General features: G+C 58.9%; 1 protein-coding gene across 1 annotated transcript in view; it reads right to left on the reverse strand.

The window, feature by feature from the left end:
* The window catches only part of LOC116938443 (receptor-type tyrosine-protein phosphatase delta-like), a 137,050-nt gene that overhangs the window by 62,144 nt on the left and 47,928 nt on the right, over positions 1-26,978 (reverse strand). Inside the window, 6 exon segments of the mRNA XM_076057929.1 lie at positions 4,746-5,017; positions 5,860-5,951; positions 14,794-14,935; positions 14,937-15,512; positions 19,126-19,275; positions 25,308-25,417. Coding sequence (XP_075914044.1) covers positions 4,746-5,017; positions 5,860-5,951; positions 14,794-14,935; positions 14,937-15,512; positions 19,126-19,275; positions 25,308-25,417 — 1,342 coding nt within the window.

Raw genomic sequence — 26,978 nt, forward strand, 5'->3', positions numbered from 1 at the left:
GGAGAGAGACACCGTGAGAGAGACACGGTGAGAGAGACACAGGGAGACACGGGGAGACACGGGGAGAGGGACACGGGGAGAGAGACACAGGGAGACACGGGGAGACAAGGGGAGAGAGACACGGGGAGAGAGACACCGTGAGAGAGACACAGGGAGACACGGGGAGAGAGACACGGGGAGAGAGACACGGGGAGAGAGACACAGGGAGACACGGGGAGACACGGGGAGAGAGACACGGGGACAGAGACACCGTGAGACACGCGGAGACACGGGGAGACACAAGGGCAGAGACACGGTGAGACACGCTGAGACACGGGGACACACCGGGAGACACGGGGAGACACGGGGAGAGAGACACGGGGAGACACGGGGACAGAGACACGGGGACAGAGACACGGTGAGAGAGACACGGGGAGAGAGACACGGTGAGAGAGAGACACGGGAGAGAGATACGGGGTGAGAGAGACACGGTGAGAGAGAGAGAGACACGGTGAGAGAGAGACACGGGGAGAGAGAGACACAGGGAGAGAGAGAGACACGGTGAGAGAGAGACACGGTGAGAGAGACACGGTGAGAGAGACACGGGGAGAGAGACACGGTGAGAGAGAGAGACACGGGGAGAGAGACACGGTGAGAGAGACACGGGGAGAGAGACACGGTGAGAGAGAGAGAGACACGGGGAGAGAGACACGGTGAGAGAGACACGGGGAGAGAGACACGGTGAGAGAGAGAGACACGGGGAGAGAGACACGGTGAGAGAGAGACACGGTGAGAGAGACACGGGGAGAGAGACACGGTGAGAGAGAGAGACACGGGAGACACAGGGGCAGAGACACGGGGAGACACGGGGAGACACGGGAGAGAGAGAGAGACACGGTGAGAGAGACACGGTGAGTGAGACAGAGACACGGTGAGAGAGAGACAGAGACACGGGGTGAGAGACAGAGACACGGTGAGAGAGACAGAGACACGGGGTGAGAGTGACAGAGACACGGTGAGACAGAGACACGGGATGAGTGAGACAGAGACACGGGGTGAGTGAGACAGAGACACGGGGTGAGTGAGACAGAGACACGGGGTGAGAGAGACAGAGACACGGTGTGAGTGAGACAGAGACACGGTGAGAGAGACACACGGTGAGAGAGAGACAGAGACACGGTGAGAGAGACACACGGTGAGAGAGACAGAGACACGGGGTGAGAGAGACAGAGACACGGGGTGAGAGAGACAGAGACACGGGGTGAGAGTGACAGAGACACGGTGAGACAGAGACACGGGATGAGTGAGACAGAGACACGGGGTGAGTGAGACAGAGACACGGGGTGAGTGAGACAGAGACACGGGGTGAGTGAGACAGAGACACGGGGTGAGTGAGACAGAGACACGGGGTGAGTGAGACAGAGACACGGGGTGAGTGAGACAGAGACACGGGGTGAGTGAGACAGAGACACGGGGTGAGAGAGACAGAGACACGGGGTGAGAGAGACAGAGACACGGGGTGAGAGTGACAGAGACACGGTGAGACAGAGACACGGGATGAGTGAGACAGAGACACGGGGTGAGTGAGACAGAGACACGGGGTGAGTGAGACAGAGACACGGGGTGAGTGAGACAGAGACACGGGGGTGAGTGAGACAGAGACACGGGGTGAGTGAGACAGAGACACGGGGTGAGTGAGACACGGTGAGTGAGACAGAGACACGGGGTGAGTGAGACAGAGACACACGGTGAGAGAGACACGGTGAGTGAGACACGGTGAGTGAGACAGAGACACGGGGTGAGTGAGACACGGTGAGTGAGACAGAGACACGGTGAGTGAGACAGAGACACGGGGTGAGTGAGACAGAGACACGGGGTGAGTGAGACAGAGACACGGGGTGAGTGAGACAGAGACACACGGTGAGTGAGACAGAGACACGGGGTGAGTGAGTGAGACAGAGACACGGTGAGACAGAGACACGGGGTGAGTGAGACAGAGACACGGGGTGAGTGAGACAGAGACACGGTGAGACAGAGACACGGGGTGAGTGAGACACGGAGAGAGACAGAGACACGGGGTGAGTGAGACAGAGACACGGGGGTGAGTGAGACAGAGACACGGGGTGAGTGAGACACGGAGAGAGACAGAGACACGGTGAGTGAGACAGAGACACACGGTGAGAGAGACACGGTGAGTGAGACACGGTGAGTGAGACACGGGGTGAGTGAGACAGAGACACGGGGTGAGTGAGACAGAGACACGGTGAGTGAGACACGGTGAGTGAGACAGAGACACACGGTGAGAGAGACACGGTGAGTGAGACACGGTGAGTGAGACAGAGACACGGGGTGAGTGAGACACGGTGAGTGAGACAGAGACACGGGGTGAGTGAGACAGAGACACGGGGTGAGTGAGACAGAGACACGGGGGTGAGTGAGACAGAGACACGGGGTGAGTGAGACAGAGACACACGGTGAGTGAGACAGAGACACGGGGTGAGTGAGACACGGTGAGTGAGACAGAGACACGGGGTGAGTGAGACAGAGACACGGGGTGAGTGAGACAGAGACACGGGGTGAGTGAGACAGAGACACGGGGTGAGTGAGACACGGTGAGTGAGACACGGTGAGTGAGACAGAGACACGGGGTGAGTGAGACAGAGACACGGGGTGAGTGAGACAGAGACACGGGGTGAGTGAGACACGGTGAGTGAGACACGGTGAGTGAGACAGAGACACGGGGTGAGTGAGACAGAGACACACGGTGAGAGAGACACGGTGAGTGAGACACGGTGAGTGAGACAGAGACACGGGGTGAGTGAGACACGGTGAGTGAGACAGAGACACGGTGAGTGAGACAGAGACACGGTGAGTGAGACAGAGACACGGGGGTGAGTGAGACACGGTGAGTGAGACAGAGACACGGGGGTGAGTGAGACAGAGACACGGTGAGACAGAGACACGGGGTGAGTGAGACAGAGACACGGGGTGAGTGAGACACGGAGAGAGACAGAGACACGGGGTGAGTGAGACAGAGACACGGTGAGACAGAGACACGGGGTGAGTGAGACAGAGACACGGTGAGAGAGAGACAGAGACACGGGGTGAGAGAGACAGAGACACGGGGTGAGTGAGACAGAGACACGGGGTGAGAGAGACAGAGACACGGGGTGAGTGAGACAGAGACACGGGGTGAGAGAGACAGAGACACGGGGTGAGTGAGACAGAGACACACGGTGAGAGAGACAGAGACACGGGGTGAGAGAGACAGAGACACGGGGTGAGAGAGACAGAGACACGGGGTGAGTGAGACAGAGACACGGGGTGAGAGAGACAGAGACACGGGGTGAGTGAGACAGAGACACGGTGAGTGAGACAGAGACACGGGGTGAGTGAGACAGAGACACGGGGTGAGTGAGACAGAGACACGGTGAGTGAGACAGAGACACGGGGTGAGTGAGACAGAGACACGGGGTGAGTGAGACACGGAGAGAGACAGAGACACGGGGTGAGTGAGACAGAGACACGGGGTGAGTGAGACAGAGACACGGGGTGAGTGAGACAGAGACACGGTGAGTGAGACAGAGACACGGGGTGAGAGAGACAGAGACACGGGGTGAGTGAGACACGGAGAGAGACAGAGACACGGGGTGAGTGAGACAGAGACACGGGGTGAGTGAGACAGAGACACGGGGTGAGTGAGACAGAGACACGGAGAGAGACAGAGACACGGTGAGTGAGACACAGTGAGAGAGAGACAGAGACACGGTGAGACAGAGACACACGGTGAGTGAGACAGAGACACGGTGAGAGAGAGACACGGAGAGAGACAGAGACACGGTGAGTGAGACAGAGACACGGGGTGAGTGAGACACGGAGAGAGACAGAGACACGGGGTGAGTGAGACAGAGACACGGGGTGAGTGAGACAGAGACACGGGGTGAGTGAGACAGAGACACGGGGTGAGTGAGACAGAGACACGGGGTGAGTGAGACAGAGACACGGTGAGAGAGACAGAGACACGGGGTGAGTGAGACAGAGACACGGTGAGTGAGACAGAGACACGGTGAGACAGAGACACGGGGTGAGAGAGACAGAGACACGGGGTGAGTGAGACACGGAGAGAGACAGAGACACGGGGTGAGTGAGACAGAGACACGGGGTGAGTGAGACAGAGACACGGGGTGAGTGAGACAGAGACACGGAGAGAGACAGAGACACGGTGAGTGAGACACAGTGAGAGAGAGACAGAGACACGGTGAGACAGAGACACACGGTGAGTGAGACAGAGACACGGTGAGAGAGAGACACGGAGAGAGACAGAGACACGGTGAGTGAGACAGAGACACGGGGTGAGTGAGACACGGAGAGAGACAGAGACACGGGGTGAGTGAGACAGAGACACGGGGTGAGTGAGACAGAGACACGGGGTGAGTGAGACAGAGACACGGGGTGAGTGAGACAGAGACACGGTGAGAGAGACAGAGACACGGTGAGAGAGACAGAGACACGGTGAGTGAGACAGAGACACGGGGTGAGTGAGACAGAGACACGGTGAGAGAGAGACACGGTGAGAGAGACAGAGACACGGTGAGTGAGACAGAGACACGGGGTGAGTGAGACACGGAGAGAGACAGAGACACGGTGAGTGAGACAGAGACACGGTGAGAGAGACAGAGACACGGTGAGAGAGACAGAGACACGGTGAGACAGAGACACGGTGAGAGAAGACAGAGACACCACCCACCACCCGCCCCCGCCCTCACCTGCTGCCGTGAGCGTTCACGGAGGGCAGCATCAACCGCACGACCCCCGTCACATCTCCGCGGCCGCCGCCGAGGGCCCTCGGCCTCCCAGACAGGAGGCCATCGCGAGGAGTCCGGACCTCGAGGTAGGGCGGCATCAGCGGCGAGAAGGAGGAGGAGGAGGGTGGAGGAGCCAGGGAGAAGGAGTAGAGGGAGCCACCGCTCAGGCCTCGGAACAGCGCCCAGCGGAGAGACGAAGGCACAGTGACGGAGCGACCATCACTACACCAGATCTGTGGGCGGGGTGGGTGGGTGGGTGGGTGGGTGGGTGGGGGAGTGGGGGGGTGAGTGGGGGGGTGAGTGGGGGGGTGAGTGGGGAGGTGGGTGGGTGGGTGAGTGGGTGGGGGAGTGGGTGAGTGAGTGAGTGAGTGGGTGAGTGAGTGGGTGAGTGAGTGAGTGGTGATGTGGGTGAGTGAGTGGGTGAGTGAGTGGGTGAGTGAGTGAGTGAGTGGGTGAGTGAGTGGGTGAGTGAGTGAGTGGGTGAGTGAGTGGGTGAGTGAGTGAGTGGGTGAGTGAGTGAGTGGGTGAGTGGGTGAGTGAGTGAGTGGGTGAGTGAGTGAGTGGGTGAGTGAGTGGGTGAGTGGGTGGGTGAGTGAGTGAGTGGGTGAGTGAGTGGGTGAGTGAGTGAGGGAGTGAGTGGGTGGGTGAGTGAGTGGGTGGGTGAGTGAGTGGGTGAGTGAGTGAGTGAGTGGGTGGGTGAGTGAGTGGGTGGGTGAGTGGGTGAGTGAGTGAGTGGGTGAGTGGGTGAGTGAGTGGGTGAGTGAGTGGGTGAGTGAGTGGGTGGGTGAGTGAGTGAGTGGGTGAGTGAGTGAGTGAGTGGGTGAGTGAGTGAGTGGGTGAGTGAGTGAGTGGGTGAGTGGGTGAGTGAGTGAGTGGGTGAGTGAGTGAGTGGGTGAGTGAGTGGGTGAGTGGGTGGGTGAGTGAGTGAGTGGGTGAGTGAGTGGGTGAGTGAGTGAGGGAGTGAGTGGGTGGGTGAGTGAGTGGGTGGGTGAGTGAGTGGGTGAGTGAGTGGGTGAGTGGGTGGGTGAGTGGGGTGAGTGGGTGGGTGAGTGGGTGGGTGGAGTGAGTGAGTCACCTGCAGAGTGGGTGGTGTTGTGGGTAACAGTGACCAGGTGAGCCTCACACTCCACTGAGTCACCACTTTCACCCTCACCCCGCTCACCACTCCTGGGGGGGTGAGTGGGTGGGTGAGTAGGTGGGTGAGTGGGGGGTGAGTGGGTGGGTGAGTGGGGGGGTTGAGTGGGTGGGTGAGTGGGTGGGTGAGTGGGTGGGTGAGTGGGGGGTGAGTGGGTGGGTGAGTGGGTGGGTGAGTGGGGGGTGAGTGGGAGGAGAGAGAGAGAGTGGGTAGTGAGGCTGTAATCTCCATTCGGTGATGGACATCACAAGATATCTTGCCCAGCCTTTCCTCAACTACCACAACCATCACTACAACCATCACCACAATCATCGCCACCACAATCACCACAACCATCACCACAACCATCGCCACAACAATCACTACAATCATCACCACAACCATCACCACAACCACCGCCACAACCACCACCACAATCATCATCAGCATCATCAACATCATTGGCAACATCATCAACATCATCATCAACATCAACAACATCATCAACATCATCATCAACAACATCATCAGCAGTATGAACAACATCAACATCATCATCATAAGCATAATCATCAACATCATTATCAACAACATCATCAGCAGTATGAACAACATCATCAGCAACATCATCATCAGCAGTATGAACAACATCAAGAAAATCAACATCATCATCAGCAGAATGAACAACATCGACATCATCAACATCATCATCAGCAGTATGAACAACATCAACATCATCAACATTATCATCAGCAGTATGAACAACATCAACATCATCATCAGCAGTATGAACAACATCAATATCATCAACATCATCATCAGCAGTATGAACAACATCATCATCAGCAGTATGAACAACATCAACATCATCAACATCATCATCAGCAGTATGAACAACATCATCAACAACATCAACATCATCAACATCATCATCAGCAGTATGAAGAACATCAACATCATCATCAGCAGTATGAACAACATCAACATCATCATCAGCAGTATGAACAACATCAATATCATCAACATCATCATCAGCAGTATGAACAACATCATCATCAGCAGTATGAACAACATCAACATCATCAACATCATCATCAGCAGTATGAACAACATCAACATCATCATCAGCAGTATGAACATCAACATCATCAACATCATCATCAGCAGTATGAACATCAACATCATCAACAACATCATCAACAACATCATCAACAACAACATCAACAACATCACTCTCAACATCAACAACATCACCATCAGCATCATCATCATCATCATCAGCAGCAGTATGAACAACATGATCATCATGAACATCAACATCACCATCAGCATCATCAGCAGCAGTATGAACAACATCAACAACATCAACATCATCATCAGCAGCAGTACGAACAACATGATCATCATGAACATCAACATCACCATCAACATCACCATCAGCATCACCATCAGCATCACCATCAGCATCACCATCAGCATCATCATCAGCATCATCATCATGACAAAGGTCCCCCATGTAGCCTCTGACACACTGTCAGCGAGTAGCGCCCAGCTAGGCCTCCCCTAGGTACACTCAGCCTCAAATACAGTGGTGGTGGTGGCTGAGTGAGTGGGTGGGTGAGTGGGTGGGTGAGTGAGTGGGTGGGTGAGTGGGTGGGTGAGTGGGTGGGTGAGTGAGTGAGTGGGTGAGTGAGTGGGTGGGTGAGTGGGTGAGTGAGTGAGTGAGTGGGTGAGTGAGTGGGCGGGTGAGTGGGTGAGTGAGTGGGTGAGTGAGTGAGTGAGTGGGTGAGTGAGTGGGCGGGTGAGTGAGTGGGTGGGTGAGTGAGTGGGTGGGTGAGTGAGTGGGTGGGTGAGTGAGTGGGTGAGTGAGTGAGTGAGTGGGTGGGTGAGTGGATGAGTGAGTGGGTGAGTGAGTGAGTGGGTGAGTGAGTGGGCGGGTGAGTGAGTGGGCGGGTGAGTGAGTGGGTGGCTGAGTGAGTGGGTGAGTGAGTGGGTGAGTGAGTGGGTGAGTGAGTGGGTGAGTGGGTGGGTGAGTGAGTGGCTGAGTGAGTGGCTGAGTGAGTGGGTGAGTGAGTGGTTGAGTGAGTGACTGAATGAGTGGCTGAGTGAGTGGCTGAGTGAGTGACTGAGTGAGTGGATGAGTGAGTGGCTGAGTGAGTGGCTGAGTGAGTGGCTGAGTGAGTGAGTGGCTGAGTGAGTGGCTGAGTGAGTGGCTGAGTGAGTGAGTGGCTGAGTGAGTGAGTGGATGAGTGAATGACTGAGTGAGTGGCTGAGTGAGTGGCTGGCTGAGTGAGTGGCTGAGTGAGTGAGTGGCTGAGTGAGTGGCTGAGTGAGTGAGTGGCTGAGTGAGTGGCTGAATGAGTGAGTGGCTGAGTGAGTGAGTGACTGAGTGAGTGGCTGAGTGAGTAGCTGAGTGAGTGAGTGGCTGAGTGAGTGAGTGGCTGAGTGAGTGGGTGGCTGAGTGAGTGACTGAGTGGGTGGCTGAGTGAGTGGCTGAGTGAGTGGGTGAGTGAGTGAGTCGCTGAGTGAGTGACTGAGTGAGTGGCTGAGTGAGTGGCTGAGTGAGTGAGTGGCTGAGTGAGTGGCTGAGTGAGTGAGTGGCTGAGTGAGTGGCTGAGTGAGTGAGTGGCTGAGTGAGTGGCTGAGTGAGTGGCTGAGTGAGTGGCTGAGTGAGTGGCTGGCTGAGTGAGTGGCTGAGTGAGTGGCTGAGTGAGTGGCTGAGTGAGTGGCTGAGTGAGTGGCTGAGTGAGTGAGTGGCTGAGTGAGTGGCTGAGTGAGTGAGTGGCTGAGTGAGTGAGTGGCTGAGTGAGTGGCTGGCTGAGTGAGTGGCTGAGTGAGTGAGTGGCTGAGTGAGTGGCTGAGTGAGTGAGTGGCTGAGTGAGTGGCTGGCTGAGTGAGTGGCTGAGTGTGAGTGAGTGGCTGAGTGAGTGGCTGAGTGAGTGAGTGGCTGAGTGAGTGGCTGAGTGAGTGAGTGGCTGAGTGAGTGAGTGACTGAGTGAGTGGCTGAGTGAGTAGCTGAGTGAGTGAGTGGCTGAGTGAGTGAGTGGCTGAGTGAGTGGGTGGCTGAGTGAGTGACTGAGTGGGTGGCTGAGTGAGTGGCTGAGTGAGTGGGTGAGTGAGTGAGTCGCTGAGTGAGTGACTGAGTGAGTGGCTGAGTGAGTGGCTGAGTGAGTGAGTGGCTGAGTGAGTGGCTGAGTGAGTGAGTGGCTGAGTGAGTGGCTGAGTGAGTGAGTGGCTGAGTGAGTGGCTGAGTGAGTGGCTGAGTGAGTGGCTGAGTGAGTGGCTGGCTGAGTGAGTGGCTGAGTGAGTGGCTGAGTGAGTGGCTGAGTGAGTGGCTGAGTGAGTGAGTGGCTGAGTGGCTGAGCGGCTGAGTGAGTGGCTGAGTGAGTGAGTGAGTGGCTGAGTGAGTGGCTGAGTGAGTGAGTGAGTGGCTGAGTGAGTGAGTGGCTGAGTGAGTAGCTGAGTGAGTGAGTGGCTGAGTGAGTGGGTGGCTGAGTGAGTGAGTGACTGAGTGGGTGGCTGAGTGAGTGGCTGAGTGAGTGAGTGGGTGAGTGAGTGAGTGGGCAAGTGAGTGAGTGGCTGAGTGAGTGAGTGGCTGAGTGAGTGGCTGAGTGAGTGAGTGGCTGAGTGAGTGGCTGAGTGAGTGAGTGGCTGAGTGAGTGGCTGAATGAGTGCCTGAGTGAGTGAGTGGCTGAGTGAGTGAGTGGCTGAGTGACTGAGTGGCTGAGTGAGTGGGCTGAGTGAGTGGCTGAGTGAGTGAGTGGCTGTGTGAGTGAGTGGCTGAGTGAGTGGCTGAGTGACTGAGTGGCTGAGTGAGTGGGCTGAGTGAGTGGCTGAGTGAGTGGCTGTGTGAGTGAGTGGCTGAGTGAGTGAGTGGCTGAGTGAGTGGCTGAGTGAGTGGCTGTGTGAGTGAGTGGCTGAGTGAGTGAGTGGCTGAGTGAGTGGCTGAGTGAGTGAGTGGCTGAGTGAGTGAGTGGCTGAGTGAGTGAGTGAGTGACTGAGTGGGTGAGTGAGTCGGTGACTGAGTGAGTGGCTGAGTGAGTGAGTGACTGAGTGAGTGGCTGAGTGAGTGGCTGAGTGAGTGGCTGAGTGAGTGGCTGAGTGAGTGAGTGGCTGAGTGAGTGAGTGAGTGGCTGAGTGAGTGAGTGAGTGACTGAGTGAGTGGCTGAGTGAGTGGCTGAGTGAGTGGCTGTGTGAGTGAGTGGCTGAGTGAGTGAGTGGCTGAGTGAGTGGCTGAGTGAGTGGGTGACTGAGTGAGTGAGTGAGTGGCTGAGTGGCTGAGTGAGTGACTGAGTGAGTGAGTGGCTGAGTGAGTGGCTGAGTGAGTGGCTGTGTGAGTGAGTGGCTGAGTGAGTGAGTGGCTGAGTGAGTGGCTGAGTGAGTGGCTGAGTGAGTGGCTGAGTGAGTGAGTGGCTGAGTGGCTGAGCGGCTGAGTGAGTGGCTGAGTGAGTGGCTGAGTGAGTGAGTGAGTGGCTGAGTGAGTGGGTGAGTGAGTGGGTGACTGAGTGAGTGGCTGAGTGAGTGAGTGAGTGGCTGAGTGAGTGAGTGAGTGGGTGAGTGAGTGAGTGACTGAGTGGGTGACTGAGTGAGTGAGTGACTGAGTGGGTGAGTGAGTCGGTGACTGAGTGAGTGGATGCTACTCGCTGCTAACAGCACTTGCCCCCTACAGCCCAGCTAGAGGCTACCTGGGGGAGCTTTGCCCGTGTGTGTGTAACGCAGTGCATTCTGGGTACACTCCTCAGAGGAGTGAAACTTGACATCCAGGTCAGCACGGAAAAAAAGGGAGAGTGGGGAGAGTGGGGAGAGAGTGGGGGAGTGTGGGGGGGAGTGTGGGGGGAGAGTGGGGGGGAGTGTGGGGAGAGAGTGGGGAGAGTGGGGGGGAGAGTGGGGGGGAGAGTGGGGGGGAGAGTGGGGAGAGAGTGGGGAGAGAGTGGGGAGAGTGGGGGGGGAGAGTGGGGGGAGAGTGAGGAGAGTGGGGAGAGAGTGGGTAGAGAGTGGGTGGAGAGTGGGTGGAGAGTGGGGAGAGTGGGGAGAGAGTGGGGAGAGTGGGGGAGAGAGTGGGTAGAGAGTGGGTGGAGAGTGGGGAGAGAGTGGGGAGAGAGTGGGGAGAGTGGGGGGAGTGTGGGGGGGAGTGTGGGGGGAGAGTGGGGAGAGTGTGGGGGAGAGTGGGGAGAGAGTGGGGAGAGTGGGGAGAGAGTGGGGAGTGGGGGGGGAGGTGGGGGTGAGTGGGGGAGTGGGAGAGTCTGGGAGTGTGGGGGAGAGTGGGGGGAGTGTGGGGGGGAGTGGGGGGGGGGGAGTGTGGGGGGAGAGTGGGGGGAGTGTGGGGGGAGAGGGTGTGTGGGGGGAGTGGGGGGGAGAGACAAAGGAAAGTGAGAGAGTCAATCAGTTACAGGACACCCACCCACCCACTCACCCACCCACTACCCACCACACGATACTCACCCACTCACCCACCCACCCACCCACTCACCCACTCACCCACCCACCCACTCACTCACCCACCCACTCACCCACTCCACTCACCCACCCACCCACCCACTCACCCACCCACTCACCCACCCACTCACCCACCCACTCACCCACCCACCCACTCACCCACTCACCCACTCACTCACCCACTCACCCACCCACCCACCCACTCACCCACTCACCCACCCACCCACTCACCACTCCACTCACCCACCCACTCACCCACCCACCCACCCACTCACCCACCCACTCACCCACCCACTCACCCACCCACTCACCCACCCACTCACCCACCCACTCACTCACCCACTCACCCACCCACTCACCCACTCACCCACCACTCACCCACCCACTCACCCACCCACCCACCCACTCACCCACCCACCCACCCACCCACTCACCACCCACTCACCCACCCACCCACCCACTCCACTCACCCACCACCCACTCACCCCACCCACTCACCCACCCACTCACCCACCCACCCACTCATCCACTCACTCACCCACCCACCCACTCACCCACCCACTCACCCACCCACCCACCCACTCACCCACTCACTCACCCACTCACCCACCCACTCACCCACCCACCCACCCACTCACCCACCCACCCACTCACCCACTCACCCGCCCACCCACCCACTCACCCACCCACCCACCCACTCACCCAGCTACCCACTCACCCACCCACTCACCCACCCACCCACTCACCCACCCACCCACCCACTCACCCACCCTCTCACCCACCCACCCACTCACTCCACCCACCCACTCACCCACCCACTCACCCACCCACCCACTCACCCACCCACCCACCCACTCACCCACCCACCCACCCACTCACCCACCCACCCCACCCACTCACCCACCAACCCACCCACCCACCCACTCACTCACTCACCCACCCACCCACCCACTCACCCACCCACCCACTCACCCACCCACCCACCCACTCACCCACCCACCCACCCACCCACTCACCCACCCACCCACCCACTCACCCACCCACTCACCCACCCACTCACCCACCCACTCATCCACCCACCCACCCACTCCCACCCACCCACTCACCCACCCACCCACTCACCCACCCACCCACTCACCCACCCACCCACCACTCACCCACCCACCCACTCACCCACCCACCCACTCACCCACCCACCCACCCACTCACCCACCCACCCACCCACCCACTCACCCACCCACTCACCCACCCTCTCACCCACCTACCCACTCACTCACCCACTCACCCACCCACACACCCACACACCCACCCACTCACCCACCCACCCACTCACTCACCCACCCACTCACCCACCCACCCACCCACTCACCCACCCACCCACTCACCCACCCACTCACCCACCCACCCACTCACCCACCCACCCACTCACCCACCCACCCACTCACCCACCCACCCACCCACTCACCCACCCACTCACCCACCCACCCACCCACTCACCCACCCACCCACCCACCCACTCACCCACCCACCCACTCACCCACTCACCCACCCACCCACTCACCCACTCACCCACCCACTCACCCACCCACCCACCCACTCACCCACCCCACTCACCCACCCACCCTCTCATCCACCCACTCACCCACCCACTCACCCACCCACTCACCTACCTACTCACTCACCCACTCACCCACCCACTCACCCACCCACTCACTCACCCACTCACTCACCCACCCACCCACCCACTCACCCACCCACTCACTCACCCACTCACCCACCCACTCACTCACCCACTCACCCACCCACTCACTCACCCACTCACCCACCCACCCACCCACTCACCCACCCACCCACCCACTCACCCACCCACCCACCCACTCACCCACCCACCCACCCACTCACCCACCCACCCACCCACTCACCCACCCACCCACCCACCCACTCACCCACCCACCCACTCACCCACCCACCCACTCACCCACCCTCTCATCCACCCACCCACTCACCCACCCACTCACCCACCCACTCACCCACCCACCCACTCACCCACCCACCCACTCACCCACCCACCCCACTCACCCACCCACCCACCCACTCACCCACCCACCCACCCACTCACCCACCCACCCACTCACCCACCCACTCACACACCCACTCACCCACCCACTCACCCACCCACTCACCCACCCACTCACCCACCCACCCACTCACCCACCCACCCACTCACCCACCCACCCACTCACCCCACACACCCACCCACTCACCCACCCACCCACTCACTCACCCACCCACAAACTCACTCACCCACCCACCCACCCAATCACCCACCCACTCACCCACCCACCCACTCATCCACCCACTCACCCACCCACTCACCCACCCACCCACCCACTCACCCACCCTCTCACCCACCCACTCACCCACCCACCCACTCACCCACTCACCCACCCACCCACTCACCCACTCACCCACCCACCCACCCACTCACTCACCCACCCACTCACCCACCCACCCTCTCATCCACCCACTCACCCACCCACTCACCCACCCACTCACCTACCTACTCACTCACCCACTCACCCACCCACTCACCCACCCACTCACTCACCCACTCACTCACCCACCCACCCACCCACTCACCCACCCACTCACTCACCCACTCACCCACCCACTCACTCACCCACTCACCCACCCACTCACTCACCCACTCACCCACCCACCCACCCACTCACCCACCCACCCACCCACTCACCCACCCACCCACCCACTCACCCACCCACCCACTCACCCACCCACCCACTCACCCACCCTCTCATCCACCCACCCACTCACCCACCCACTCACCCACCCACTCACCCACCCACCCACTCACCCACCCACCCACTCACCTACCCTCTCACCCACCCACCCACCCTCTCACCCACCCACTCACCCACCCACTCACCCACCCACTCACCCACCCTCTCACCCACCCACTCACACACCCACTCACCCACCCACTCACCCACCCACTCACCCACCCACTCACCCACCCACCCACTCACCCACCCACCCACTCACCCACCCACCCACTCACCCACCCACCCACTCACCCACCCACCCACTCACCCACCCACCCACCCATTCACCCACCCACCCACCCACTCACTCACCCACCCACAAACTCACTCACCCACCCACCCAATCACCCACCCACTCACCCACCCACCCACTCATCCACCCACTCACCCACCCACTCACCCACCCACCCACCCACTCACCCACCCTCTCACCCACCCTCTCACCCACCCACTCACCCACCCACCCACCCACTCACCCACCCACCCACTCACCCACTCACCCACCCACAAACTCACTCACCCACCCACCCAATCACCCACCCACCCACTCACCCCCACCCACTCACCCACCCACCCCACTCATCCACCCACCCACTCACCCACCCACCCACCCACTCACCCTCTCCAGCTGCTGGTGTTCTGCCCTGCAGGCTGGGGCTGTAAGGTCCCATGCCCTTGCTTGTCAACGCCGCCACTCGGAAGTTGTACGTCGTTTCGGGCGTCAGGCCCTCCACAGTGAAGGTCACCACCTCCTCTCGGTCATCCTGGTCCCACGCCTGACCCAGGGCCTGGGCCTGACCCTGAGCCTGGGCCTGGGCCTGGTCCCAGGCCTGAGCCTGACCCCTGGGCCTGAGTCCGACCCTGGGCCTGGTCCCAGGCCTGAGCCTGGGCCTGGTCCCAGGCCTGAGCTGGGCCTGGTCCCAGGCCTGAGCCTGACCTGACCCTGGGCCTGGCCCTGGTCCCAGCCTGAGCCTGACCCCGGGCCTGGCCCTGGTCCCAGGCCTGCTCCCGGGCCTGAGCCTGACCCTGAGCCGGACCCCGGGCCTGCTCCCGAGCCTGACCCTGGGCCTGACCCCGGGCCTGCTCCCGGGCCTGGCCGTGAGCGCCGGGCCGAGCGGCGGCGGCGGCCCGGGGCTGGCCCTGAGGGGCGTCCAGGATCAGCGTTGTGTCGTGCGCCGCGTCGATGTGACGGTAGGCGAGGGAGTAGGCCCGCACCACGCCGTTTCGCTCCGTCAGGACGGGCGGGCGCCAGGAGAGGCTCAGGGCCGTGGCGGCGGCAGCCTCCAAGCGGAGACGCTGCGGGAAGCCGCTTGGGGCCTCCTCAGGCACCCGCAGCTCCTGCACGCGCGGGGGAGGGGAGGGGAGATGGTTGTGGGAGGCAGTCCGGGAGAAAAAAATCAATCCCCCGCCCCCAGCCTAGCCTAGCCTAGCCGCCTCGTAGTGGTGGCTGCAGCTTTCAGTTTTGGTTTTGTGGTTTTGGTGTAGCCCTGTGAGCCCGTCGGGTCTTGAATCGGATTGCAATGGCACCAAAACCAAAAAAAAAAACACGAAAACACGGAACAGGGAACATCTTTCACTCACTCACTCTCTTACTCACTTCCCTCACCCACTCACCACCACACCCACCCACTCCACCCACTCCCTACACTCACCACCACACTACTCACTCAACTCACACACACCCACACTCACTCACTCACCACTCACTTACTCCACACACTCCTCACTCACTCACTACTCACTCACCACACACCCACACACCACACACTCACTCACTCACTCACACACACTCACTCACTCACCCACTCACTCACTCACCCACTCACTCACTCCACACCCACCCACTCACCCACTCACTTACTTACTCACTCACCACTCACTTACTCACTCACTCACTCACCCACTCACTCACTCACCCACTCACTTACTCAACCACTCACTCACTCAGGGGGAAGCAAGAAGGTGGGGGGGGGGGGGTGAGGGAGTAGTGGTGGTAGATAGATAATAGATAGGTAGATACGATAGATAGATATATAGATAGATAGATAAAATAGATAGGTAGATTAATAGATAGATAGATAGGTAGATAAGTAGGTAAGCTACTCTCTCCCCACCCCACTCACTCACTCACCCCCCCCACACTACTCACTCACCCACCACTCACTCACTCACTCACCCACTCACTCACTTACTCACCACTCACTCACTCACTTACTCACTCACCCACCCACTCACTCACTCACTCACCCACCCACTCACTCACCCACTCACCCACTCACTTACTCACTCACTCACTTACTCACTCACTCACCCACTCACTTACTCACTCACTCACTTACTCACTCACCCACTTACTCACTCACCCACTCACTCACCACTCACCCACTTACTCACCCGCCCACCCACTCATTCACTCACTCAGTCACTCACTCACTCACTCACCCACTTACTCACCCGCCCACCCACTCACTCACCCAACCACTCACAACTCAATGACCCATTCATCCACTCACCCACTCACTCAACCCCTCACTCACCCACTCACTCACCCACTCACTCAACCCCTCACTCACCACTCACTCACCCACTCAACCCCTCACTCACCCATCCACTCACTCACCCACCCACTCACTCACCCACCCACTCACTCACCCACCCACCCACTCACTCACCCATTTACTCACCCATCACCCATCCACTCACTCACTCACTCACCCATCCACTCACCACTCACACACCCACTCACTCACTCATGGGGGAGAGGGCCATCTCAGATTGGCCCTTCCCCTCATGGCGTCTGTGTCCACCACAGCATCCAAACGGGGGCTCTGGACGGGTGCGAGGGGCTGGTGACCCCTCCGCCTTCAATTAATTACCACAATACCACGTCTAAAATATCTCATTAATAAGCTTTTGCCGGAGGCCCCGGGGGGACAGGCGTCTATGACGTCTCCTGGCCAAACCCCAATTGGCGGAGCCAGGAGATTGAATCTCTACCCTCGGGGCTCCTCCAGAAACAACAAAAAGCCACTACGGGTGGCCACGTGGAATGTTCGTACGCTCACTGCGGAGGAGAGGCTGCCACTCCTCTGTCGGGAGCTGGACCGGTACCGCCTGGATCTCTGCGGCATTCAGGAGGTCCGGTTGACCGGCTCTGGCTCCTGCCACCATGAGGGGTGGACGGTCCTCTACTCGGGGCAGCAGACTGCCAAACAACAGGGTGTGGCTCTTCTTTTGAACAAAAGAATTAAGGGGGCGTGGGAGTGTGGCGGTGAGGTGTGGGAAGCTGTAAGCCCCAGGCTACTTTGGGCTTGCCTTCCCATCAACCGGAGGCGAGGAATGGTGGTCGTGGTTACTTATGCCCCCACCGAAGACGAACATCCGTGGAGGGATGCAGGCAAGGCCGATGAGTCAGATGCCTTCTATGACCTCCTGTCACAGGTGCTGGCTAAAGTGGCCCCTCGGGATAGAGTCATCTTGCTGGGTGACTTCAATGCCCGAGTTGGTCATGATACTGGCACCTGGTCTGGAGTGATTGGAGGGCATGGGCCGGATCAGCTCAATAACAACGGTAGGAGGCTGCTAGATTTTTGTGCAGCCCATGGGCTTGTAATTACCAACACGCTGTTCCGGCATCGGCGCATCCACACAACATCATGGATGCATGCCGGGTCCAAGCAAGAACATCTGCTGGACTACATAGTGACGGACCAGCGGATGCGAGCCCATGTCCTCCCCGTGTCTCCCCCCTCCCCCTCCCGTGTCTCCCCCGCTCCCCGCGTCTCTCCCCCCGTGTCTCTCCCCATGTCTCTCCCCGTGTCTCTCCCCCTGTGTCTCTCCCCCCGTGTCTCTCCCCGTGTCTCTCCCCATGTCTCTCCCCGTGTCTCTCCCCCCGTGTCTCTCCCCCCGAGTCTCTCCCCCCGTGTCTCTCCCCCCGTGTCTCTCCCCCCGTGTCTCTCTCCCCGTGTCTCTCTCCCCGTGTCTCTCTCCTCCTGTCTCCCCCCTCTCCCCGTGTCTCTCTCCCCGTGTCTCTCTCCCCGTGTCTGCTCCCTCTCCCCGTGTCTCTCTCCCCGTGTCTCCTCCCTCTCCCCCGTGTCTCTCTCCCCGTGTCTCCTCCCTCTCCCCCGTGTCTCTCTCCCCGTGTCTCTCCCCGTGTCTCTCCCCGTGTCTCTCTCCTCTCCCCGTGTCTCTCTCCTCTCCCCGTGTCTCTCTCCTCTCCCCATGTCTCTCTCCGTGTCTCTCTCCCCATGTCTCTCTCCCCGTGTCTCTCTCCCCGTGTCTCTCTCCCCGTGTCTCTCTCCCCGTGTCTCTCTCACCGTGTCTCTCTCCCCGTGTCTCTCTCCCCGTGTCTCTCTCTCCCCGCGTCTCTCTCTCCCCGCGTCTCTCTCTCCCCGTGTCTCTCTCCCCGTGTCTCTCTCTCCCCGTGTCTCTCCCTCCCCGTGTCTCTCTCTCCCCGCGTGTCTCTCTCCCCGTGTCTCTCTCTCCCCGTCTCTCTCCCCGTGTCTCTCTCTCTCCGTGTCTCTCTCCCCCAGCGTGTCTCTCTCTCTCTCCCCGTGTCTCTCTCCCCGTGTCTCTCTCCCCGTGTCTCTCTCCCCGCGTCTCTCTCTCCCCGCGTCTCTCTCCCCGTGTCTCTCTCCCCGTGTCTCTCTCTCTCTCCGTGTCTCTCTCCCCCAGCGTGTCTCTCTCTCCCCGTGTCTCTCTCTCCCCGTGTCTCTCTCCCCGCGTCTCTCTCCCCGTGTCTCTCTCCCCGTGTCTCTCTCCCCCGTGTCTCTCTCCCCGTGTCTCTCTCTCCCCGTGTCTCTCTCCCCGCGTCTCTCTCCCCGTGTCTCTCTCTCCCCGTGTCTCTCTCTCCCCGCGTCTCTCTCTCCCCGTGTCTCTCTCTCTCTCCGTGTCTCTCTCCCCCAGCGTGTCTCTCTCTCTCCCCGTGTCTCTCTCTCCCCGTGTCTCCCACCTTAGAGGATTCTTGCCCGAAGCCGGCACGGTTCTTTGCCGAGATCCGGAAGACATAAACAGCCCCTCGGTGGATATCAGGAAGGGAGTACGTTGTCTCTAGGGGAGAAAACTCCAGCGTGCTCAGCGGAGAGACGTCCACTCTGCCAAACTGGGAGACACGGTGAGACAGAGACACGGTGAGACAGAGACACACGGGGAGAGAGAGACACGGTGAGACAGAGACACGGTGAGACAGAGACACACGGGGAGAGAGAGACACGGTGAGACAGAGACACGGTGAGACAGAGACACACGGGGAGAGAGACACGGGGAGAGAAACACGGGGAGACAGAGACACACGGGGAGAGAGAGACACGGTGAGACAGAGACACGGGGAGAGAGAGAGACACGGGGAGAGAGAGACACACGGGGAGAGAGACACGGGGAGAGAGACACGGGGAGAGAGAGAGACACGGGGAGAGAGAGACACACGGGGAGAGAGAGACACGGTGAGAGAGAGAGACATGGGGAGACACACGGGGAGAGAGACACGGGGAGAGAGACACGTCCACTCTGCCAAACTGGGAGACACGGTGAGACCGAGACACGGTGAGACAGAGACACACGGGGAGAGAGAGAGACACGGTGAGACAGAGACACGGTGAGACAGAGACACACGGGGAGAGAGAGACACGGTGAGACAGAGACACGGTGAGACAGAGAGACACGGGGAGAGAGACACGGTGAGACAGAGACACGGTGAGACAGAGAGACGCAGGGAGAGAGACACGGTGAGACAGAGACACGGTGAGACAGAGACACACGGGGAGAGAGACACGGGGAGAGAGACACGGGGAGAGAGAGAGACACGGGGAGAGAGAGACACACGGGGAGAGAGAGACACGGTGAGAGAGAGACACGGTGAGAGAGAGAGAGACATGGGGAGACACACGGGGAGAGAGACACGGGGAGAGAGACACGTCCACTCTGCCAAACTGGGAGACACGGTGAGACAGAGACACGGTGAGACAAAGACACACGGGGAGAGAGAGACACGGTGAGACAGAGACACGGTGAGACAGAGACACACGGGGAGAGAGAGACACGGTGAGACAGAGACACGGTGAGAGAGAGAGAGACACACGGAGAGAGAGAGACACGGTGAGACAGAGACACGGTGAGACAGAGACACACGGGGAGAGAGAGACACGGTGAGACAGAGACACGGTGAGACAGAGACACACGGGGAGAGAGACACGGGGAGACAGAGACACGGTGAGAGAGACAAGGGGATAGAGAGACACGGTGAGAGAGACACGGTGAGAGAGACACGGTGAGAGAGACACGGGGAGAGGGAGAGAGACACGGTGAGAGAGAGACACACGGTCAGAGAGAGAGACACGGGGAGAGAGACACGGGGAGAGAGACACGGTGAGCGAGAGAGACATGGGGAGACACACGGGGAGAGAGACACGGGGAGAGAGACACGGGGAGAGAGAGACACACGGGGAGAGAGACACGGGGAGAGAGACACGGGGAGGGAGACACGGTGAGACAGAGACACGGTGAGACAGAGACACACGGGGAGAGAGACACGGGGAGAGAAACATGGGGAGAGAGAGAGAGACACGGGGAGAGGGAGACACGGTGAGAGAGAGAGACATGGGGAGACACACGGGGAGAGAGACACGGGGAGAGAGACACGTCCACTCTGCCAAACTGGGAGACACAGTGAGACAGAGACACGGTGAGAGAGAGAGACACGGGGAGAGAAACACGGTGAGAGAGACACGGTGAGAGAGACACGGGGAGAGGGAGAGAGACACGGTGAGAGAGAGAGACACGGTGAGAGAGACACGGGGAGAGAGACACGGTGAGAGAGAGACACGGTGAGAGAGACACGGGGAGACACGGTGAGAGAGAGACACGGTGAGAGAGACACGGTGAGAGGGGGGAGACACGGGGAGAGAGACACGGGGAGAGAGACACACGGGGAGGGAGAGAGACACGTCCACTCTGCCAAACTGGGAGACACGGGGAGACAGAGACACGGTGAGACAGAGAGACACGGAGAGACACGGTGAGAGAGACACGGGGAGACATGGGGAGAGAGACACGGGGAGAGAGAGACACGGGGAGAGAGAGACACGGGGTGAGAGAGAGACACGGTGAGAGAGACACACACGGGGAGAGAGACACGGTGAGAGAGAGACACGGAGAGACAGAGACACACGGGGAGAGAGACACGGGGAGAGAAACATGGGGAGAGAGAGAGAGACACGGGGAGAGGGAGACACGGTGAGAGAGAGAGACATGGGGAGACACACGGGGAGAGAGACACGGGGAGAGAGACACGGTGAGAGAGACACGGGGAGAGGGAGAGAGACACGGTGAGAGAGAGAGACACGGTGAGAGAGACACGGGGAGAGAGACACGGTGAGAGAGAGACACGGTGAGAGAGACACGGGGAGACACGGTGAGAGAGAGACACGGTGAGAGAGACACGGTGAGAGAGACACGGGGAGAGGGAGAGAGACACGGTGAGAGAGAGAGACACGGTGAGAGAGACACAGGGAGAGAGACACGGTGAGAGAGAGAGACACGGTGAGAGAGACACGGGGAGAGAGACACGGTGAGAGAGAGACACGGTGAGAGAGACACGGGGAGAGGGGGGAGACACGGGGAGAGAGACACGGGGAGAGAGAGACACACGGGGAGGGAGAGAGACACGTCCACTCTGCCAAACTGGGAGACACGGGGAGACAGAGACACGGTGAGAGAGAGACACGGTGAGAGAGACACGGTGAGAGGGGGGAGACACGGGGAGAGAGACACGGGGAGAGAGAGACACACGGGGAGGGAGAGAGACACGTCCACTCTGCCAAACTGGGAGACACGGGGAGACAGAGACACGGTGAGACAGAGAGACACGGAGAGACACGGTGAGAGAGACACGGGGAGACATGGGGAGAGAGACACGGTGAGACACGGGGAGAGAGACACGGGGTGAGAGAGAGACACGGTGAGAGAGACACACACGGGGAGAGAGACACGGTGAGAGAGAGACACAGGGAGAGAGAGACACGGGGTGAGAGAGACACGTCCACTCTGCCAAACTGGGAGACACGGGTAGAGAGACACGGTGAGAGAGAGACACGGAGAGAGAGAGACACGGGGAGAGAGAGACACGGGGTGAGAGAGCCACGGGGAGAGAGAGACACGGGGTGAGAGAGAGACACGGTGAGAGAGACACGGTGAGAGAGAGACACGGTGAGAGAGACACACACGGGGAGAGAGACACGGTGAGAGAGAGACACGGAGAGAGCGAGACACGGGGAGAGAGAGACACGGGGAGAGAGAGACACGGGGTGAGAGAGACACGGGGTGAGAGAGACACGGAGAGAGAGCGACACGGAGAGAGAGAGACACGGGGAGAGAGAGACACGGGGAGAGAGAGACACGGGGTGAGAGAGACACGGGGTGAGAGAGACACGGTGAGAGAGAGACACAGAGAGAGAGAGACACGGGGAGAGAGAGACACGGGGAGAGAGAGACACGGGGTGAGAGAGACACGGGGAGAGAGAGACACGTCCACTCTGCCAAACTGGGAGACACGGGGAGAGAGACACGGTGAGACAGAGACACACGGGGAGAGAGACACGGGGAGAGACACGGGGAGAGAGAGACACGGGGAGAGAGAGACACGGGGTGAGAGAGAGACACGGGGTGAGAGACACGGTGAGAGGGAGAGAGACACGGGGTGAGAGACACGGGGTGAGAGAGAGACACGGGGTGAGGGAGAGAGAGACACGGGGTGAGACAGAGAGAGACACGGGGTGAGAGACACGGGGTGAGGGAGAGAGAGACACGGGGTGAGACAGAGAGAGACACGGGGTGAGAGACACGGGGTGAGGGAGAGAGACACGGGGTGAGAGAGAGAGAGAGACACGGGGTGAGAGAGAGAGACACGGGGTGAGAGAGAGAGAGACACGGGAGAGAGAGAGACACGGTGAGTGAGACAGAGAGAGACACGGGGTGAGACACAGCGACAGAGAGAGACACGGTGAGTGAGACAGAGAGAGACACGGGGTGAGACAGAGAGAGACACGGTGAGTGAGACAGAGAGAGACACGGGGTGAGAGGCAGAGCGACAGAGAGAGACACGGGGTGAGAGAGAGACACGGGAGAGAGAGACACGGGGAGAGAGAGACACGGGGAGAGAGAGACACGGGGAGAGAGAGACACGGGGAGAGAGAGACACGGGGTGAGAGAGACACGGGAGAGAGAGACACGTCCACTCTGCCAAACTGGGAGACACGGGGAGAGAGACACGGTGAGACAGAGACACACGGGGAGAGAGACACGGGGAGAGAGAGACACGGGGAGAGAGAGACACGGGGAGAGAGAGACACGGGGTGAGAGAGAGACACGGGGTGAGAGACACGGTGAGAGGGAGAGAGACACGGGGTGAGAGACACGGGGTGAGAGAGAGACACGGGGTGAGAGACACGGGGTGAGGGAGAGAGAGACACGGGGTGAGACAGAGAGAGACACGGGGTGAGACAGAGAGAGACACGGGGTGAGACAGAGAGAGACACGGGGTGAGAGACACGGGGTGAGGGAGAGAGACACGGGGTGAGACAGAGAGAGAGACACGGGGTGAGAGAGAGAGACACGGGGTGAGAGAGAGAGAGACACGGGAGAGAGAGAGACACGGTGAGTGAGACAGAGAGAGACACGGGGTGAGACACAGCGACAGAGAGAGACACGGTGAGTGAGACAGAGAGAGACACGGGGTGAGACACAGCGACAGAGAGAGACACGGTGAGTGAGACAGAGAGAGACACGGGGTGAGACAGAGAGAGACACGGTGAGTGAGACAGAGAGAGACACGGGGTGAGAGGCAGAGCGACAGAGAGAGACACGGGGTGAGAGAGAGACACGGGAGAGAGAGACACGGGGAGAGAGAGACACGGTGAGTGAGGGAGAGAGACACGGTGAGTGAGACAGAGAGAGACACGGGGTGAGAGACACAGCGACAGAGAGAGACACGGTGAGTGAGACACAGCGACAGAGAGAGACACGGTGAGTGAGACACAGCGACAGAGAGAGACACGGTGAGTGAGACACAGCGACAGAGAGAGACACGGTGAGTGAGACACAGCGACAGAGAGAGACACGGTGAGTGAGACACAGCGACAGAGAGAGACACGGTGAGTGAGACACAGCGACAGAGAGAGACACGGTGAGTGAGACAGAGCGACAGAGAGAGACACGGTGAGTGAGACACAGCGACAGAGAGAGACACGGTGAGTGAGACACAGCGACAGAGAGAGACACGGTGAGTGAGACAGAGAGAGACACGGGGTGAGACACAGCGACAGAGAGAGACACGGTGAGTGAGACACAGCGACAGAGAGAGACACGGTGAGTGAGACACAGCGACAGAGAGAGACACGGTGAGTGAGACACAGCGACAGAGAGAGACACGGTGAGTGAGACACAGTGACAGAGAGAGACACGGTGAGTGAGACACAGCGACAGAGAGAGACACGGTGAGTGAGACACAGTGACAGAGAGAGACACGGTGAGTGAGACACAGCGACAGAGAGAGACACGGTGAGTGAGACACAGCGACAGAGAGAGACACGGTGAGTGAGACACAGCGACAGAGAGAGACACGGTGAGTGAGACAGAGAGAGACACGGGGTGAGACACAGCGACAGAGAGAGACACGGGGTGAGACAGAGCGACAGAGAGAGACACGGTGAGTGAGACACAGCGACAGAGAGAGACACGGTGAGTGAGACACAGCGACAGAGAGAGACACGGTGAGTGAGACACAGCGACAGAGAGAGACACGGTGAGTGAGACACAGCGACAGAGAGAGACACGGTGAGTGAGACAGAGCGACAGAGAGAGACACGGTGAGTGAGACAGAGCGACAGAGAGAGACACGGTGAGTGAGACAGAGCGACAGAGAGAGACACGGTGAGTGAGACAGAGCGACAGAGAGAGACACGGTGAGTGAGACAGAGCGACAGAGAGAGACACGGTGAGTGAGACACAGCGACAGAGAGAGACACGGTGAGTGAGACACAGCGACAGAGAGAGACACGGTGAGTGAGACAGAGCGACAGAGAGAGACACGGTGAGTGAGACACAGCGACAGAGAGAGACACGGGAAGCCCCTCCAGTCACCTGTAGCCGGTATCCCAGCAAGGTGCCGTGACTCTGACTAGGCGGTCTCCACGTCACCACGGCCGAGATCCCTCCAGTATAGCTGACAAAGAGCACGGGAGGCAAGGGGACTGGGGCAGACGGAGTTAGTCACTCGCTTAGTCACTCAGTCAGTCACTCAGTCAGTCACTCAGTCACTCAGTTAGTCACTCAGTTAGTCACTCAGTCAGTCAGTCACTCGCTTAGTCACTCAGTCAGTCACTCAGTTAGTCACTCAGTCACTCAGTTAGTCAGTCACTCAGTCAGTCACTCAGTTAGTCACTCAGTCAGTCAGTCAGTCAGTCACTCAGTCAGTCACTCAGTCACTCAGTCAGTCACTCAGTCACTCAGTCACTCGCTTAGTCTCCACGTCACCACGGCCGAGATCCCTCCAGTATAGCTTACAAAGAGCACGGGAGGCAAGGGGACTGGGGCAGACGGAGTTAGTCACTCAGTTAGTCACTCAGTTAGTCACTCAGTTAGTCACTCAGTCAGTCACTCAGTCAGTCACTCAGTCACTCAGTTAGTCACTCAGTTAGTCACTCAGTCACTCAGTTAGTCACTCAGTCAGTCACTCAGTCACTCAGTCAGTCACTCAGTCAGTCACTTGCTTAGTCACTCAGTCACTCAGTCAGTCAGTCACTCAGTCACTCAGTCAGTCACTCAGTCAGTCACTCGCTTAGTCACTCGCTTAGTCACTCGCTCGCTCAGTCACTCGGTCAGTTACCTAGTCACTCGCTTAGTCACTCAGTCAGTCACTCAGTCAGTCACTCGCTTAGTCTCCACGTCACCACGGCTGAGATCCCTCCAGTATAGCTGACAAAGAGCACGGGAGGCAAGGGGACTGGGGCAGACGGAGTTAGTCACTCAGTCAGTCACTCAGTTAGTCACTCAGTTAGTCACTCAGTCAGTCACTCAGTCAGTCACTCAGTTAGTCACTCAGTCAGTCAGTCAGTCACTCAGTCACTCAGTTAGTCACTCAGTCAGTCACTCATTCACTCAGTTAGTCACTCACTCACTCAGTCACTCAGTTAGTCACTCAGTTAGTCACTCAGTCACTCAGTTAGTCACTCAGTTAGTCACTCAGTCAGTCACTCAGTCACTCAGTTAGTCACTCAGTTAGTCACTCAGTCAGTCACTCAGTCAGTCAGTCAGTCACTCAGTCACTCAGTTAGTCACTCAGTTAGTCACTCAGTTAGTCACTCAGTTAGTCACTCAGTTAGTCACTGAGTTAGTCACTCAGTCACTCAGTTAGTCACTCAGTTAGTCAGTCAGTCAGTCAGTTAGTCACTCAGTTAGTCACTCAGTTAGTCACTCAGTTAGTCACTCGCTTAGTCACTCGCTTAGTCACTCAGTCACTCAGTTAGTCACTCAGTTAGTCACTCGCTTAGTCACTCAGTTAGTCACTCAGTTAGTCACTCAGTTAGTCACTCAGTCAGTCACTCAGTCAGTCACTCAGTCAGTCACTCAGTCAGTCACTCAGTCAGTCACTCAGTCACTCAGTTAGTCACTCAGTCAGTCACTCAGTCACTCAGTCAGTCAGTCACTCACTCAGTCACTCAGTTAGTCACTCAGTTAGTCACTCAGTCACTCAGTTAGTCACTCAGTTAGTCACTCAGTCAGTCACTCAGTCACTCAGTTAGTCACTCAGTT

This window comes from Petromyzon marinus, chromosome 85 (assembly GCF_048934315.1).
Source record: "Petromyzon marinus isolate PM22_M1 ecotype Great Lakes invasive population chromosome 85, UKy_Petmar_22M1.pri1.0, whole genome shotgun sequence".
In the NCBI taxonomy this organism is placed as follows: Eukaryota; Metazoa; Chordata; class Hyperoartia; order Petromyzontiformes; family Petromyzontidae; genus Petromyzon; species Petromyzon marinus.